At 49.3% G+C, this 16,253-nt stretch overlaps 1 protein-coding gene across 3 annotated transcripts in view; it reads left to right on the top strand.

The window, feature by feature from the left end:
* The first annotated feature begins 1,127 nt into the window (after positions 1-1,127).
* Positions 1,128-16,253, top strand: part of SUSD4 (sushi domain containing 4) — a 126,292-nt gene continuing 111,166 nt past the window's right edge. For 2 of the 3 annotated variants that reach the window (XM_029229648.1, XM_029229647.1), the window contains exons 1-2: positions 1,156-1,244; positions 1,837-2,007. In XM_029229648.1, the coding sequence (XP_029085481.1) occupies positions 1,872-2,007 (136 nt within the window). In that variant the 5' untranslated portion in view covers positions 1,156-1,244; positions 1,837-1,871. Of the gene's footprint in view, positions 1,245-1,836; positions 2,008-16,253 lie in introns of all 3 variants that reach the window. The other variant, XM_029229646.1, reaches the window with a different exon arrangement.

Here is a 16,253-nt window from a genome sequence, read left to right as displayed (position 1 = left end):
TTGTGCAGGGCCAGCGGGCGGCCAGAACCAGTGGGGAGTGAGTTGCACCCTTCTGCGGGCTGGGGTCGAGCACCAAAAGCCGCAGAGAGACAACACCGACAAGGCGAACTCTCTCCAGATAAACTTGGATGTTTCCGAGGCAAACGCCCTCGAACCCCTTGGGTTCCGATCCACAGCCCCAGAAGCACCCCCCGCCGCCGCCCCTTCCTCCGTACTCCACCTTCTGCAGCGGCACCGAGGACCCTCCCTCTCCCCGCAAGGAGAGCGCGCGCCGTGCGGAGGTTCGGAGGGGCCAGCGCATCTCCCAGACAGGCTCAGAGCCCTCCTGCACAAGCCTGCTGCTCGCAAAAGGGCAAATATCAAGGGAGCAGGGGATGGAGAAGAGTGTCATTCGGGCTCTGAGGGGACACGCAGAGCCTTGGTGGGACGTGGTAAGGTGCGGAGAGCTAAACGCAGGAAAGGAAGAGACTTTGGCAATTGGCCGTCCCCCGCCCTGCCCACGTGAACCCCGTCGGTGGTGAGGGTCTTGGGGTGGGGACCGGCCGGGCTGTGCACTCTTGTCCCACGGGTTGGAGCCACCACCGCGGCAGCAGCCTAAAGCGGAGCCCTCTCCCGCGCCATGCCGCGCTCTGGGGGCACCGGAGGACGCGCGGAGGCCGCGGCGGCCACCCGGGCTCGCGCGCAGCCCAGGCGGAGACCGCCGTCCTGCGCCAGGAAAGGGGCGACCCGGCCCTAGGCCTGTGCCGACAGGTGCAGGCGCGCGGGCTTCCGATTGGTTGCGGCGGCGGCGGGTCCCTTCCCCCTCCCCGCGCTGGCGAGGCCCCTTCCCCAGCCGCGGCGCTGCCTGGGTCTGCGGAGGCGCGTGCCCGCCGCGTGCGTGTCCGGGCCGCGCGCCTCCGCCCCGCCCCCGCCCCCTCCCTCTCTCCGCGCCGCCGCCGCGCGCTCGGGAGCTCAGGTAGTGGGCGCGCGGGTGACTCCTCGGGGGCGCGCGGCCGGACTGCCGTCCTCCCCCGCGCAACTCCCGCACCCGTCCGCTCCCGGAGCCTGGGGAGGGAGAGCGCGGGCGGGGGGAGCTGGAGCCGGGCGCCGCCGCCGCCGCCGCCGCCGCCGCCGCCGCCGCCGCCGCCGCTTCCGTCTCGCTCGCTCGCGCAGCGGCGGCAGCAGAGGTCGCGCACAGATGCGGGTTAGACTGGCGGGGGGAGGAGGCGGAGGAGGGAAGGAAGCTGCATGCATGAGACCCACAGGTAAGACCGAGAGCCCCGGAAGGGGCTTTCCATCCCGGGGAGGCGCTCGCAGGCCGAGGAGGGGGAGTTGGTGCCTGGTTCTGCTCCCCGAGGGAGGAATTTTTTGACAGCGCAGAGAAATCTCACTGGGGACTGGGCAGTAGGACCCATCCCGATCCTGGGGAAAACCAGAGAAGTAGCTGGGGGGATCCGGTGCCACCTCGTGAGATTGCTAGGAGTGAAATGTGTAGGCCCGGGGAAAAGTGTTTTTTCAGCCCCGAGAGGCTGGAAGGCTTTAGACTTTCCTGTCGTGGTCACAGCCGCTGAATCCGGGGGACCGGCGCGGAGCCAATGTGCGCTAACCCCTGCCCTCCCACCCCTCCTCCATCCCTCCCGCACGCGCAGCATCCCGCGGCGGCAGTTACTCAGTGTACCCCGCGCTGGGGAGAAGAGGGGGGAGCTCGCAGTGGGAAAGGGGGCGGGGGCCGCGCGGGTGAGGAATAGGAAAGGAGCAGGGGAAGCCGAGGGTCCCGGTCCCAGGGCGGAGGAGGGGGAGCGTGGCCCCCGGCGCCCCGGCAGCCTGGGGTATCGTCGTGTTCGCTCTTGGTTGCAGACTCTTGCAAGCCGGATGCCCTCTGTGGATGAAAGATGTATCATGGAATGAACCCGAGCAATGGAGATGGATTTCTAGAGCAGCAGCAACCTCAGTCCCCCCAGAGACTCTTGGCCGTGATCCTGTGGTTTCAGCTGGCGCTGTGCTTCGGCCCTGCACAGCTCACGGGCGGTGAGTGACCCCGCCGTGGCGGGGAGGGCCTGGGACGGCAGGGAAGGGGAGCCTGGCTGGCAGGATAGCCTTGCCACTACGCCCCCCCTACACCCCACACTTCTGGGGTACCCGAGAACCCGAGGAGCCCCTGTTTCCCAGCCTGAGACCACCCTTCTTCAAAACCCCTGGAGTTCCCAGAAAATTCCTCTGTGGAGCCTGCATAGATTCACACACCCACATTCTGTCTGGAGCTTCCCACCAGCCGCCCATCCTGGCTTCTCTGAAGGAAAGACAATAAGCCTGGCCCATTATTCTCACTTTGGCCAAGAGAGAGAGAGAGAAAGAAAGCGGTGTATTTGTGGCGAACGTGTGTTTGTGGACCTTTGACCCTGGTCTGTGCCCTCAGCAGGGAGAGGTCAGTTTTCGGCTTCTGGATTTAGGCCAGAGTTGCAAGAACCACCTTTGTGAATGTGAAGGGTCTGGAAATGTGACCAGACTGGCTGCAGGACAGCTTTATTTGAAAGTTAACTTTCTCTTTGCCTTGGGAGGCGGTGTGTTCAGGCATGCCCGTGCATGTTGGCGGTGGGGAGGGGATGCACAGTTGTTCCTTCAGATGTGTTTCTGGAGAACTGCTTGGCTTATCCAGGTATGAGTTACAGGGGGAATAAAGTCGAGTGCTTTTCTATGAAGTGGAAGTTAGCTGAAATCAAATTCAGAGCCTCAGAGGCGTCTCAGAGGCATCCTCAGAGGCGGCTGATCTCTGACGTATTCGGTTCTGGGGGGGGAGGGCTATCTTTTGGTTGTGGTAGAGGAAGGTGGATGGCATTCCTGTCTGAATTTAAGAGCCTAAGGGTCTTTCTGCCACCACTGCTCTTTGCTGTCCGTTCCAGATTTCCTGTGAGAGCTTGCTGATGTGGGCATATTAAAAGGACAGAATCATGTTTCTGGAGCTGAAAAACTGTTAATCTACAAAGAAATTGTAACTGGTGGAAAAGCAGCTATCGATTGATACAAGGAAACCCTTTTAGTGTTTTAAAATACTGCCGTTTTAGAGAATTCAAAGGTGAAGATGGAAATAATGAGTGAAAAATTAGTAGAAGTGGGGGAGGGCACTGCCAAGTTGGGCTTTAACACAGAGGAATCAATAACCCAGGCGTTGCGCTTAGAGGTCTGAAAGATGCCAGGAGTCTAAAGGAGCTTCCTGTGATGTGCATGTTTATCGGAATTAGTGAGAAAACACTCACTTTGGATGGGGGAACCGGTTTTGGTTTTTCAACAAGGGGTAACTTTTTTGGTGCTCCCTTTTTTTTATAAAAATGTCTCTGAGGCAGGTGTCCTCTTCATAGAGACCAAGGTCAAGTGGGATGCCAGGCCAGCACCTGTGTGGCCTGCCAGGGCTCTGATCACAGCCTCTGTCCGCCCGTGAGCTCCACTTGGAGGGTGACTGAGGGTGACTGAGACCAGGTGGGCAGGACAGCCTCGAGCAGGGCCTGGTCATCACCTCCCCTCTTCCCTTTTCTTTCCTGCAGTTCTAGCTGTCATTTCCTTAAACCAGGTGCACGTGATTCTCCATCCTCTCTGTTCCTTTCTCCAGTGTAGGTGACAGGTCAGTCAGGGTTCATCTGTGTGTGTCTTGACTGTTGTTATTGGAAGTGTGAGGTGTGAGCACAGCCTGGACTTGGCTGGCCCTTGGTTCTGCCATTTGTGTTTACAGAGCATCCCCCCACTCAAGGATCTCAGAGCTCAGTACACAGCACAACCCCCTCAGTCTCACATTAGTCACCCACGTGGTTGTACAACACGTCTTTTACTCCCCTCTTTCGAGAGGCAAAGATATCAACAGAAAGATCCAGGGCCTTAAAGAAGGCGGGACGAGGGTTGCCTGTTACCTCTCCCTTCTTTTTTTTTTTGCGGAACGCGGGCCTCTCACTGTTGTGGCCTCTCCCGATGCGGAGCACAGGCTCCGGACACGCAGGCTCAGCGGCCATGGCTCACGGGCCCAGCCGCTCCGCGGCATGTGGGATCTTCCCGGACCGGGGCACGAACCCGTGTCTCCTGCATCGGCAGGCAGACTCTCAACCACCGCGCCGCCAGGGAAGCCCTACTTCTCCCTTCTTAGTTCCCACACGCTGCAGAAAGGCTGGCCATCAGCTTTGTGTCATCTGGAACTCCCTCAGGTTGAGTGTGATTTCTAGAAGATGATTTATCATTTCAAAATTCTTCCATGAATAAACAATTTGGGTGGAAAAGCGTGGTGGAGGATGTTCTATGGAGTTCACTGTACAGAGATTTCTTTCTTAGTAAAGAAGTCCACGTGGAGGCTACAGGGTGGTTTCATTAAAGCAAATTCATTTTAATTCTAGATCAGTACTCTAAAATTTTAATGTACTTATGAATCACTTGGGATCTTGCAAAACGGCAGATTCTGGTTCAGCTGGTCTGGGGTGAGCCTGAGAGTCTCCGTTCCCAACAAGCCCACAAGTGATGCAGTCACTGCTGGTCTCAGGACCACCCTTTGATTAGCAATGCTTTCGACGAAGAATTCCTTAAAACAGGTTGGTTCTGACTCCAGACTTTCTGCCGTCTCTCTCAAATACCCAAATACAAATGGCCTGTGAAGAGGCAGAAGTCTCACCCAAGTGTCTCATCTTTAGGTGACACACGGAACTGAAAGCCAGCCCTCAGAGGGTGCTGTCTTTTTTTTTTTTTTTTCCATCCATGAAAAGGTGCCTATTTAATAGACACTGTTCTGAAATGTGGATTGCTTTCAATGGAAAAGGAACATGACAATAGCAAGATATAATAGTCTCAGCTAGGAGGGGAAAAAAAAAGAGCATGTGCCCGATACAGGAGTTACAGAAAAAGCCTGAACTAGAAGGGAAAAATTGAGGAAGTGATCAGATGAAGAAAAGGGGGGAAAAGAACTGTCAAAAACGAAGTGCTTTCTCCTAGGAAGCCAGAGGTTCACTTCAATTCTCGGAGCCCTAAGGGAGCTTTAATGAGCCTGAGTTGGCCTGAGGTGACTTTTGGATGGCTCTTTCCAGGTTGCCGTTTATATATTAGGAAAGAGGGCCCACATTTGGGGCCACTAAAGTCATATACCGTGAGAGGAGTAACATCGGGTTTACAGGGAGACGCATGGCCTCGCTGTTCCCAGAATCTGCACGCAGCACAGCTTCTGCTGCTTCTCTCTTCTTCCCTCGCAGTATGTGTTCCCTGAGATGGTTTTTGGGTATTTGAGGTCTGCCCGGAGTGGTCCACCCAGGCTTAGAGGAAGAGAGCTAAGAGTTTGCTTTATGTTTAGGTCCTTGAAGGCAAACTCATTAGTACAACCTTATAGTATCAGGAACACCAGCCACGCTCTGCTACATGATAGCTTTGGGGTTTTGGGCATTGGAAGCCTCAGTTTTCTCATCCATAAAATGAGGATGATGCTGCCTAACTTTCGGGGTTGCTGTGAGGGATGGGAGTCGTGAACACACTCAGTAAATGTAGACAGTAGTGAGCAGGGGGCTAACCAATCTGTAACCTTCCCGGCCTTTGTTTTATTCCTTCAGTAAAACCTGTGACAAGCACTGCTGTATATAATGTTCTTCTCCCCTAGAAGAACCCTTCCTTCCTCTCTAGTTTTTGCCCAGTGAACACATTTCTCTTTAAGACCCAACTTAAAATGCCATCATCTCTTTCATATTTCATTTCCCCCCTGCACTAGGTATAACCCTTTGTCCTAGTGTCATCTCATCCACTAGAGCATAAGCCCATTGAAGGCAAGAACCTTGACTTTATTTATTTTCATGTCCCAGGCACCCAGCACAGCATCTGACACACAGAAGATGCTCAGCTAATGCTGACTGACAGCAAGAAAAGACATTCCCAAATTGCTGACACACCGTTTCGAAAATAATTACCATGGGCGGTTACAAAAGTGCTACAAGAGTGTCACGGTGATTGAGGCCACTTCCACTTGGAGGAGGCCTGGGAGGTTGGAGGAGAATTCAGGAAAGGTTCTAGAGAAGAGGTGGCACTTAGGATGAGATCTGAGGGAGGCAGTGGTTGCAGCATCTCAGGGGAGAGACACCTTGTGCAGAGGTGTGGAGGTGGTGACGTCATTGAACTGTTCAGGGAGACAGAACAGTCTGGATCGTCTAGAACATGGTAGACCTGCAGGGAACCAGTAGGTAAGGAGGAGCAATAAATAGATTGGGACCCAATCATAAGCCCCCGTGAGGATTCCGAGTGTCGCACGGCAGGCAGTGGGAACCACTGAAGGGTTTAGAGCAGGAACGTAATATCATCTGAGCTATGCTCCCTTTCCTTTCTCTGCTTCCAAGTCTCTGACCCAGGACACTCCCCGTTGGGCTGCCCAGTCTGCACATCAGAGTTGTGGCACTAGTACCGCTGGCTTAAGCTCCTGGAGGTCTTGTTTGGGCCATGTGGCCGTAGCATTGAGCTGTGAGCCAGCAGGCAGGAACAGATGCTGTCTGCCCAGCTCACTGAGTTGGAGGTGCCAGTCTCTCGGAGTTTGAGAAAGATTCCTTACGTGGTAGAGTGTAAGCTTCTCCTGCAATGTTATGTCTAAAAGCCACAGTTTCAACCTGTACTTAATTCAGTCTGTAAACAAAAGTCCCAGCACCTCAAATTATAATGCATGTTTCTTCAACAAAAGTCCACTCTAATATAAGCAGCATGGAAACGCTTTTGATTTATCCCCGAGGTGAAATCGGAAAGCTCTGGGAGACAGGAGAAGGATTTCATACTACAAGTAGCGAATCTCTCATCTCAGAGGCCTGAAGTGGCAAGTTGGAGAGAGTCAGTGGTTCTTTAATTCCTGAGAGTAACAAAGAGTGTAGGTGAGGATTGCTCTCCAGTAAATATTGATTAGATACGGGAAGAAAAGCACCCATGTGACACTTTTCCTGATGTCAGAGGCATATTTCAAAAGCTTCCAAAAGGCCATGGAGACTTGCCCTTAGCTGGGAAGCTCTGGTACAGCTTGAGAGCCCAGTGTTCTTTACAGGGGTGATAGATCAAGTTCAGTCTCTGCTGTTAAATAGCCACGTGGCTTTCGGCAAGTTGTGTAACTTCTCCTGAGCTCAATTCCTTCCATATCACTAACATTCTTTAATTCTGTGATTGTAGGAATTTGATGGGTTCTGAACACTGTGGGTAAAAGCCAGCTCTGTTTTTTCCATCTATTCATCCATCTTTTGTGAGTGTCTGTTGCATGCCCTGGGGATACGAAGATAAGGGAATTGAACGTAGTCCTTGATCCTTAGGAAAGTGACAAGTAAGGGCTGGTTTCTTCTCAAAAGTTTGAATGCAGAAGGTTGCATCACACTGTTTTCTTCACGTACATTTTTAATTCAATTGAAAATTTAGTGTTATTTATTGATATTGAAGAGGAAGGTGATTTTTCCAGACTTCTTTTATCCTTGTCTTATTTTGCAAGTTCATTTGGTGTTTGATAATTAAAACAACCACACTTAGTAACAATATGTCTAAAGAGGTCATTGTGATCATTGTCTCTGAATTGAGGGAAAGAAAGGGGCAGAAAAATAGGTTTTCTGATTTGTTTAGAAACACAGTTGCATTTCGCCAAAACCAACCACAGCACTTAGGACAAATGCATCAGATGTATATTCTCATGGATCAGATACAACATTTTGTTGATTTATTGGTCCATTCTCACAAGAACAAGCTGTCAACTGTTGCTAACCATGGAAGATTGGAAAAAGATGGGACAGGTTTTATTTATTTTATTTTTGGGGGGGACAAGTTTTAAATTGGCCAACACCTGAGTGATTGATAAAAATTTGTCAGTTGTTGTAATAATACTAATGGCAAACCTTTAGACAGTGCTTACTCTGTGCCAATGCTGCTCTCCTCATTTACATATATTAACTCATTTAATCCTCATGACAGCTCTACGAAGTAGGAACTATTATTGCTCAGGGTCACCCCAGGCATGGTGACCCATATTATCCTTTTAATTGTAAACTTTCTCCGTAGGCATGGAAATGCTAATCTCTAAATGCATTTTTTTGCTTTTTGTGTTTCAACCCAAGTATTTCTCTTTAAGCCACAGTTATCAAATATTTTGGAACTGTGGCCTGCCCCACCTTGGAATAAGAGAACTCTTTTTTCAATTAAAGTATAGTTGATATACAATGTTACATTAGTTTCAGGTGTATAACATAGTGATTTGATAGTTTTTAAGATTATGCTTCATTTAAATTTATTATAAAATATTGGCTATATTCCCTGTGCTGTACATTACATCCTTGTATCTTATTTATTTTATTTTATTTTTAAATTATTTATTTATTTATTTTATTATTTATTTTTGGCTACATCAGGTCTTAGTTGCAGCACGCGGGATCTTTGTTGAGGCATGCGGGATCTTTCCTTGCGGCGCGCAGGCTTCTCTCTAGTTGCGGCACGCAGGCTCCAGGGCACGTGGGTTCTGTAGTTTGCAGCACGCAGGCTCTCTAGTTGAGACACGCGAGCTCAGTAGTTTCGGTGCAAGGGTCTAGTTGCCCCGAGGCGTGTGGGATCTTAGTTCCCTGACCAGGGATCAAACCTGTGTCCCCTGCCTTGTAAGGGGGTTTCTTTACCACTGGACAAGGGAAGTCCCTCTTATTTATTTTATACATAGTAGTTTGTACCTCTTAATCCCCTTCCCCTATTGTGCGCCTCTCCTCACTGGTAACCACTTGTTTGTTCTCTGTATCTGTGTCTGTTTCTGTTTTGTTATACTCATTTGTTTTATTTTTAAAATTCCACATATAAGTGAAAACATGCAGTGTTTGTCTCTCTCTGTCTGACTTACTTCACTAAGCACAATATCCTCTAGGCTTATCCATGTTGTTCCAAATGGCAAAATTTCATTCTTTTTTATGGCTGAGCAATAGCCCATTGTATATGTATACCACATCTTCTTTATCCATTCATCTGTTGATGGACATTAAGGTTGCTTCCATATCTTGGCTATTGTAAATAATGCTGCTATGAACATGGGGGTGCATATATCTTTTCAAATTAGTGTTTCATTTTCTTTGGATATATGCCCAGGAGTGGAATAGCTGGATCATATGGTAATTCTATTTTTAATTTTTTGAGGAACCTCTGTGCTGTTTCCCATGGTGGCTACACCAGTTTACATTCCCACCAACAGTGTGCAAGGGTTCCCTTTTCTCTACATCTTCACCAACGCTTATTATTTGTTGTATTTTTTTAAAAAAATGTTTATTGGATTATAGTTGATTAAAAATGTTGTATTAGTTTCTGCTGTACAGCAAAGTGAATCAGTTATACGTATACACATAGCCACTCTTTTTTAGATTCTTTTCCCATGTAGGTCATTACAGAGTATTGAGAAGAGTTCTCTGTGCTATACTTTTAATATATTAATATTTGTTATCTTTTTGACGCTAGCCATTCTGACAGGTGTAAGGTGGTTTTTCATTGTGGTTTTGATTTGCATTTCCAGGGCGCTCTTTTGTGTTGTGACTCAAAAGCAGAAAATATATAAGCAAATCAACAACAGCAACAGAATCTCTCAACTCGAGAAAAAGTGAGAGCCACAGTGCCTAAATCTTGAGCTCCGAATGGAGAGAGGGAAGGGGCTAGAAACTCATGAACTTGTCAGGATGTGTTTTATTTCAATTCCAGTCTCTTTGTGACTGTCTGAGGAAGGGGGTCAGAATGAATGAGATATGCTCTGAGTCTCACCTGCCCTGAGGAGGAAAGGGTGTGAAAACAAATGGCTGGTCTCTGGGGCCTTCCGTTAGTGACTGTCAGACCATCACCGTCCCCTCCTGTTTATTGTCCCCAATGAGAAAGCCTTAGTGACTGTCAGACAATCACCATCCCCTCCTGTTTATTGTCCCCAATGAGATAGCCTTAGTGACTGTCAGGCCATCACCATCCCCTCCTATTTATCGTTCCCAATGAGGTAGCCTTCCTTGGAGGGGTCCTTTTCCATGCCATGTTGTCAAGCACTAATAATAACTTTAGCTAGTATGTGCTTAGAATGTTATGGTTTGCAAGGTGTTTTTACATGTATCACCACCTTTAATTTTCTTAACAACCCAGTGAAATGAAGAGATTTTGATTTTTTTTTCTCTCTCTCTCTCTTTTTTTCTTTTTAATTTGAAGAGACATTCTCTGGGAGGTTGATCTCCTAAGGTCCCACAAATAGACAAAGACGGATAAGCAGGCAGGCCTATTGGTCGAGACTTATCTCTTGGGGGCCAGCCTTTAAACCTGTCTTTTCATTTATACGATGTAGATGATAATCTAATTAGTACATATCAAAAGATAAAAAGAAAAATTATAGCTGAGGATCATGGGCACGAGGAAAAGTTCCTTCAGCAGCTTTGAATTAAGAATAAGGTTTGATATTTGATGAGATCTGAGCGCTGTTTACTCTACTGTCCAGGAAGATGTTTGTGTTTGATGGTATGAGCTGAAGACACTAAGTTTTAAGGAAGCATGTGGCCCAGTATTTCTTCTTTAAGAAAAAGATTGCTCTACTATTCTAAGACAGAAGAAATTATCCACTCAGGAAGAAAAACAAATAGAAATAATTAAGTAACTTGGTCACAAACTGGAATTGAAAGTGCATTGTAAAATAGCGTCTTCATTGAGAGTATTGTAATTGCTTCATTCATCTGAGACAAGGTAAACTGGGAACATCAGAGAAGTAAAACAAAATAATTCTTGACATTGTCTGGCGATGCCAGTAAACTGGGGAGCACTATGGTGGGTGAGCCTCCATTAATTCACCGTGGGGTAAAGCCACAAGCAGCCCCAGGAGGGCAGGGGGCTTTGGGTGTACGCAAGTGTGAGCACGTCCAGTGAATGCCTGGTCTCCAGGAATGGATTTTTATCCTTAGAGGTGAGAGGACTTGCAGAGCCCAGTAGGATTGGTTAATAATCATTTCATCACTATCCCAATAAACTGACCTTTTCAAGGGAGAGGATGAGTAAGGTTTTCTGGAAATGACAGTTCGACCTGGTTATCTCACGTTTCTGTTTGCAGTGGGTGACTTTTACGCCCTGGAATTACCAGTGAGGGAGCAGAGCCGAGCAAGGAGCGCAAGGAGCGTCACTCGTGTTCGAGACGCCTTTTTTCTCCGAGTAACAAAATACAAAAAGCCCTTATTTCTTTGGTTTGATTGCATTTATAAAAGGGATATGTGATTGAATTGGGTGAACCAGCAAGAGAGGTTCTTTTCAGAAAGAAAGAAAATCCATTCTTACAGTGGATTCTTTAAAATCTGAATGTTGTACAACATTGCGGCTCATCTAGCTGGTTTCCAAATTCAGAGCCTCAGTATGTAGAAGAATCCTTTAACACTTAAAGTCAGAAGATTCTGATTCTCTCCAGGCAGAAATAACAGGACCTGCTTGTTTTGTAGAAACTTGATAGGTTTAGAGGCTTGATCCTGGGAGAGGCTCTCAATTGTTCTATTACACTGCCTCTGTTAACTAACTCTGAGTCTCAGTGTCAGAATCTAACCCAAGGATGCATTTTCAGTTTCTTCTGGGAGTCACATCTGCAACTTTAAGTGGTAGTATGACAGCATGTACTCGATGGCTCGTTGGGGCCACTCTATGTTTAGATTTTTCTATGCCCAGATTTTTTCTCTTGGATTGTAAATGGTGGACCAGGTTTTTTCATCACACCAAACTGTTTACACCATTGTTTTGTGGATGGGAGGTGCTTTTTTGCTGGTAATAATGAGTTGGTGGATATGTCTTCATTTCTTGAGGCAAAGAGCTGGAGAGGTATAGGGTCCAGTAGAAAGTACATGGAGCCAGTTTGCCTTGCTATTGTCACCGTCTGGCTAAGTGATGGTAACCTGTTTGCTGCCTCAGTTTCATTATTTGTGACATACTTGGACCATCTGGCTCCCATGATGGTTGTGAGAATCAAATGCACGACTAGGGGGAAGTATCATGACTATCTGAGGTGTCAGTGTCATCACTAACAAACTGGTGATGAATAATGAATGTTTGCTACATTCACCATGCTGGGATTAGCCTACCAAGAGCTTCGTTTGTTTTGAAGGACTATAGTGTAACAAATACATAATACCACCCGATGGCACAGGCTGAGACAGGTGTGTGGTACTGAAATCGCTAGGAGGTCACCAGGCCTTGGCCCCGGTACAGAACTCACTGTCATAATTCCTATAGCAGGTCTCATAGTGGAGATGTATCTTGGAGACTCTGGGGAAGAAGGAGGGGCGGGGGGAGGCTTACCAAAGAAGAGGACACTTGAGCTAAGTCTTGAACAATAAAATAATTTTCCAGGCAGAGAAGGTGTTGGTTGAGAGATGCTTTTTTTTTTTTTTTTTTTTCCCTCCAGGATACAGATACTAGGATTGAAAAGAATATGTACCAAAGACAAGGACTAGCCCAGGGCAGCCTTAGTAAAGGGCAGATAGATTGAGAAGACACAAGGGAGGGGGATGGACAGGCAGGTTGGAGCTACATGCCCAGCTCATTACGACGTGTAGGAATTTGAACACTGGGGTCAATTGGTGACCTACAGAATATGTCTTTGGGGACTTGACATGATTGGATCTTTGCTTCAGGGAAGAATTTTTTAGCAATGTGAAGGTGGAGGAGAGATAGAGAGACCTTTGCTCATGAAGGGTTTCCTGTGACTTGGTGGAGGATCCAGTGGGGAGCAAAACAGCTCTGACCTCGGGGAACTTGTATTCCAGCGGGGGCCGGTTAGAAGAATCTTGAACTGGCCCAGGAGGGACATGATTAGGGCTTTAACTACAGAGAAATGAATGCACGTAACGTAGGTGAAGAAGGAGGGGGAACTGGGGCCGGACAGCTGGCTGGATGTGGGGCCGGAGGAAGGGCCGTTCGCAGAGCCCCAGCAGCAGTCATTTGGAGGGAAGCTAATGAGTTCAGTTTGGACTAGGAGATTTGCATTGCCTGCCGGACACCCATTTGGGCACCATCCGTCCATCAGGCAGTTGAAAACTCGGTTAGGTGCTCAGGAGAGAGGTTAGAGCCGGAGACGCAGATTTATGCATCAGAATTCCCTGGCGGTCCCGTGGTTAGGACTCCCCGCTTCCATTGCAGGGCCACGGGTTGGATCCCTGGTCGGAGAACTAAGATCCCACATGCTGCGTGGTGTGGCCAAAAGAAAAGTGGCAGGAGCTGCAGGAGGGGCATGACTTTTCCGGGAGGAGAGTGTAGAAGAGGGTTTGAGGGGGAAGCCCGGGAAGCATCCACATTCAAATGTCAAGAGGAGAAGCCAGTAAGGGGGGTGAAGAGTTGTCCTGCTAAGCAGTATTGGTAGTAATACTAACAGAACAGTGACAACGACAATAGGACTCGATTCTGACTGTTGATGGCCCGTTCTGTTTGGGGGCAGGAGGTTTAATCTCATGTTATTATCAGGATGATGTTTAAGTACTTTGAATTCTGGGTGTCTACACCCACTGGACAGAAAGGAACGCAGGGCAGGAGAGAGGGAGGAAGGCTCTGTTTGGGAGGATGGAGGATGTGCACAGAGATGTTTGACGCCTGACTGCAGAAGCGTCACAGTCTTTTCCCACCTTCACGGGGAGGACGGAGCTAACCCGAGAACTAGAGCTGGACATGGTCACTAGGTGGTGTTTGTGTGTTCCCCCTCCTGGGGATCCTGAGCAGAGGGGATGGTGTGCGTGAGTGCGGTGAGGGTGCCCGGGGGACCTCCTCCCCGCAGTTGCCCCTTCCTCCAAACTCCTGGGGGGCTGGGATGTTTTATGAGCTCCGTGCTTCAGCTGCACGTCCTTCTTACACAAATCCTTTGGCAGCCCTGTGCTCCGGTCCTTCAAAGATTCAGTCTTCTCAGGCTGTCAGTGAATCTTCAAAGGTGCGGATTGTCAGAGAGAGAACCCTCTGTCACCCCCACCCCCTGTGACCAGCTCTGTCACCTCTGAAGCAAGTCACTTAACCTCTCCATGCTTTGGTTTCTTCATCTGTAAATCAGGGGCAACAAGGCTCGGTCCTTTATACTCCGCAGGGGGCCGGATGTGCAGGTATGGAAGAGGCAGGGTCAGAAGACAAGGGGTTTTATAAATACAAGACAGAGTTAGGATTGCCGGTCTGGAAGGAGACTTCTCCACTGCGCCTAGGGCCATTTTTGCCTTTTGCTTTCCTAAATCCAAAAGGAAGACGCTTTGCACAGCACGGAAACACCTCCCCACGTGCGGGTCCTGACCCCCTGAAAGCTCATTTTATGCAAACACGATGTCAAGGCAGCTGGAGGAGCTCTTTTGCTGCAAAGGGGAATGTGCCAATCTGTGCTCCAGCCCTGCCGCCGGTGCCTTCAGTGAATGGTCGCGTCTGGAGATTGAGAAGGTCCTTGTACCGTGGAGAGGAACTTCTCAATAGCTGTTGGCCCAAGCCCAGTCAGCCCCTTTTGTGTGCTCACAGATGCCCCAGGAAAAAGCAATTCAACATGTGAGGCAGGCAGGAGATGGATTAAAGGTGCTTCAGAGGTCCAGGAGCGAGGCAGGGGCTCTGCGTGTCCCTCTCCGCCTCCGCCGCCTCCTGCGTGGTATTTCTCAGCCGGAAGCATCCCGGCACAGCAGCTGGGCCAGCAGCTCCGGGCTCAGGTAGGACAGTAGCATGAATTGGGAGCCGCGTCTGGATCCAGAGACTCACTAAGTGCTTGATCTCTGTCGAACTCTAGCTGCATACTGGCTCTAATCCTCCAGACTCTCTTTATAGCTTTGCGGATGGGATGCTGCTTTTGGGTGTCTGTGGGCTGGAGATCTTGGGACTCCTAGTCCTTAGAGGGAATGCCTGTAAATCCCGTTTGCGATCCATCCTCAGAGCCCTTCGGGAAAAAGCCTGTTAGCCGCCAGGGGCGCCTTGCTGCAGCCGCCTCTCGGGTCCCCAGCTGTCCTCAACCCTGGAATGCCGGGTCTCATTTGGGGAAGCAGCCCTTTAAAGGACAGCCCGATCAGCGGGCTTTGAATTAATAGGAGAGGGTCCTGCATGGTTTAATGAGGTAGCAGGGCATTTATCGCCTGAGAGCGGCTTTGCTGAAAATCTGCCTTGTAGTTTTCATTTACATGGTAATGAGCCCAGAGCTTTTGCCCTTTGTCACCTCCAGATGAAGGAAGACCCAGTTCTTTGGGGGCTCCCCAAACACAGAGGATCTAAAACTGGGAGTGAACCTGCCCTGTCTCTGTGAGGATCGCCTTTGCGCCCTGGGCAGAGAACCGCAGCCATACTCAAGGGCGGATTCCTGAGAGTCTGTTGTTGCTGCTACTGTTAACATTGTTCTCTCTCGGTTTCCTCCAGCCGTGTGGCTACCAGAGGCTCTAATCAAAATCAAAGCCGGGGACTGGTCTCTACCTCCACTTTGTGGCATCTCACCTCCCACGGGCCTTGGTCTTCTAATACTTGGCATTTTCCTTAGTCCCTCCTGTGTCGATGTTGTTGCTAAACTGGGTCATGTTCTCAGTGATGGAGCATCAGCTAACTTCCACGGAAATGCAAGAGGCTGCAGCAAGCCCGTTTCTCCTGGACCTTCCATTTACATGCAAACTCTATTTTTTCAGTATCGTTCCTGGATGAAGGTACACATGTAAAGTTGCTCTCATCAAGTTGAAGAGCCAGATGACCACATATTCGTTAAAAGTTCCAGAAGAAAGATGATGCACTAAAGATGGCCCATGGACCTGGAGAAACAAGGGTGGGACAAAATTCAAATTGGATCTGCTGAACCTGTTCATTTGCTCTGCCCTAAGTGAGGGTTAGGGTTAGGGTTCATCGCCCTCCAGCTGGCCTTCACCCGGGCCTGGAACATTACCCCATCCTCTTTCTACCTTCACCGAGCCTTCCCGTGTCCGAGGAGACAGCTTACATCTCCCTTCCACACCTTCTGAGACTCTTGGATGATCTCTGGCTTCCTTAGCTCTGCAAATCTTCTCTGTTGTCAGAAGTCTCACAGCACTGGAATCGTAGACTGTTGAGCTGGGGAGGACCATGGAGATGGTTGGTCCAGGGGGTTTGCACAGAGCCCCTTGGCTTCCCCTACAGGGTTTGCCTGGACAGAGTGGGCACTGAGTGGGGACCTGGCTGAGCAAGCCACCCCAGGGCCCCCACCTGCTTCCACCTGGGTGTGTACCTGCTTTACATGGCTGTGCCTCCTCTTATTCTGTCATCAGCCTATGAAAACACTGCACACTGTCCAGCCCCGTCATTCTAAGGAGGCGGGAAAAGAAGGTCTCTGTCAC

This window comes from Monodon monoceros, unplaced genomic scaffold (genome assembly GCF_005190385.1).
Source record: "Monodon monoceros isolate NGI ecotype Baffin Bay Population unplaced genomic scaffold, NGI_Narwhal_1 Super_Scaffold_18, whole genome shotgun sequence".
Classification (NCBI taxonomy): Eukaryota; Metazoa; Chordata; class Mammalia; order Artiodactyla; family Monodontidae; genus Monodon; species Monodon monoceros.
This window is presented reverse-complemented; position numbering and strand designations above follow the sequence as displayed.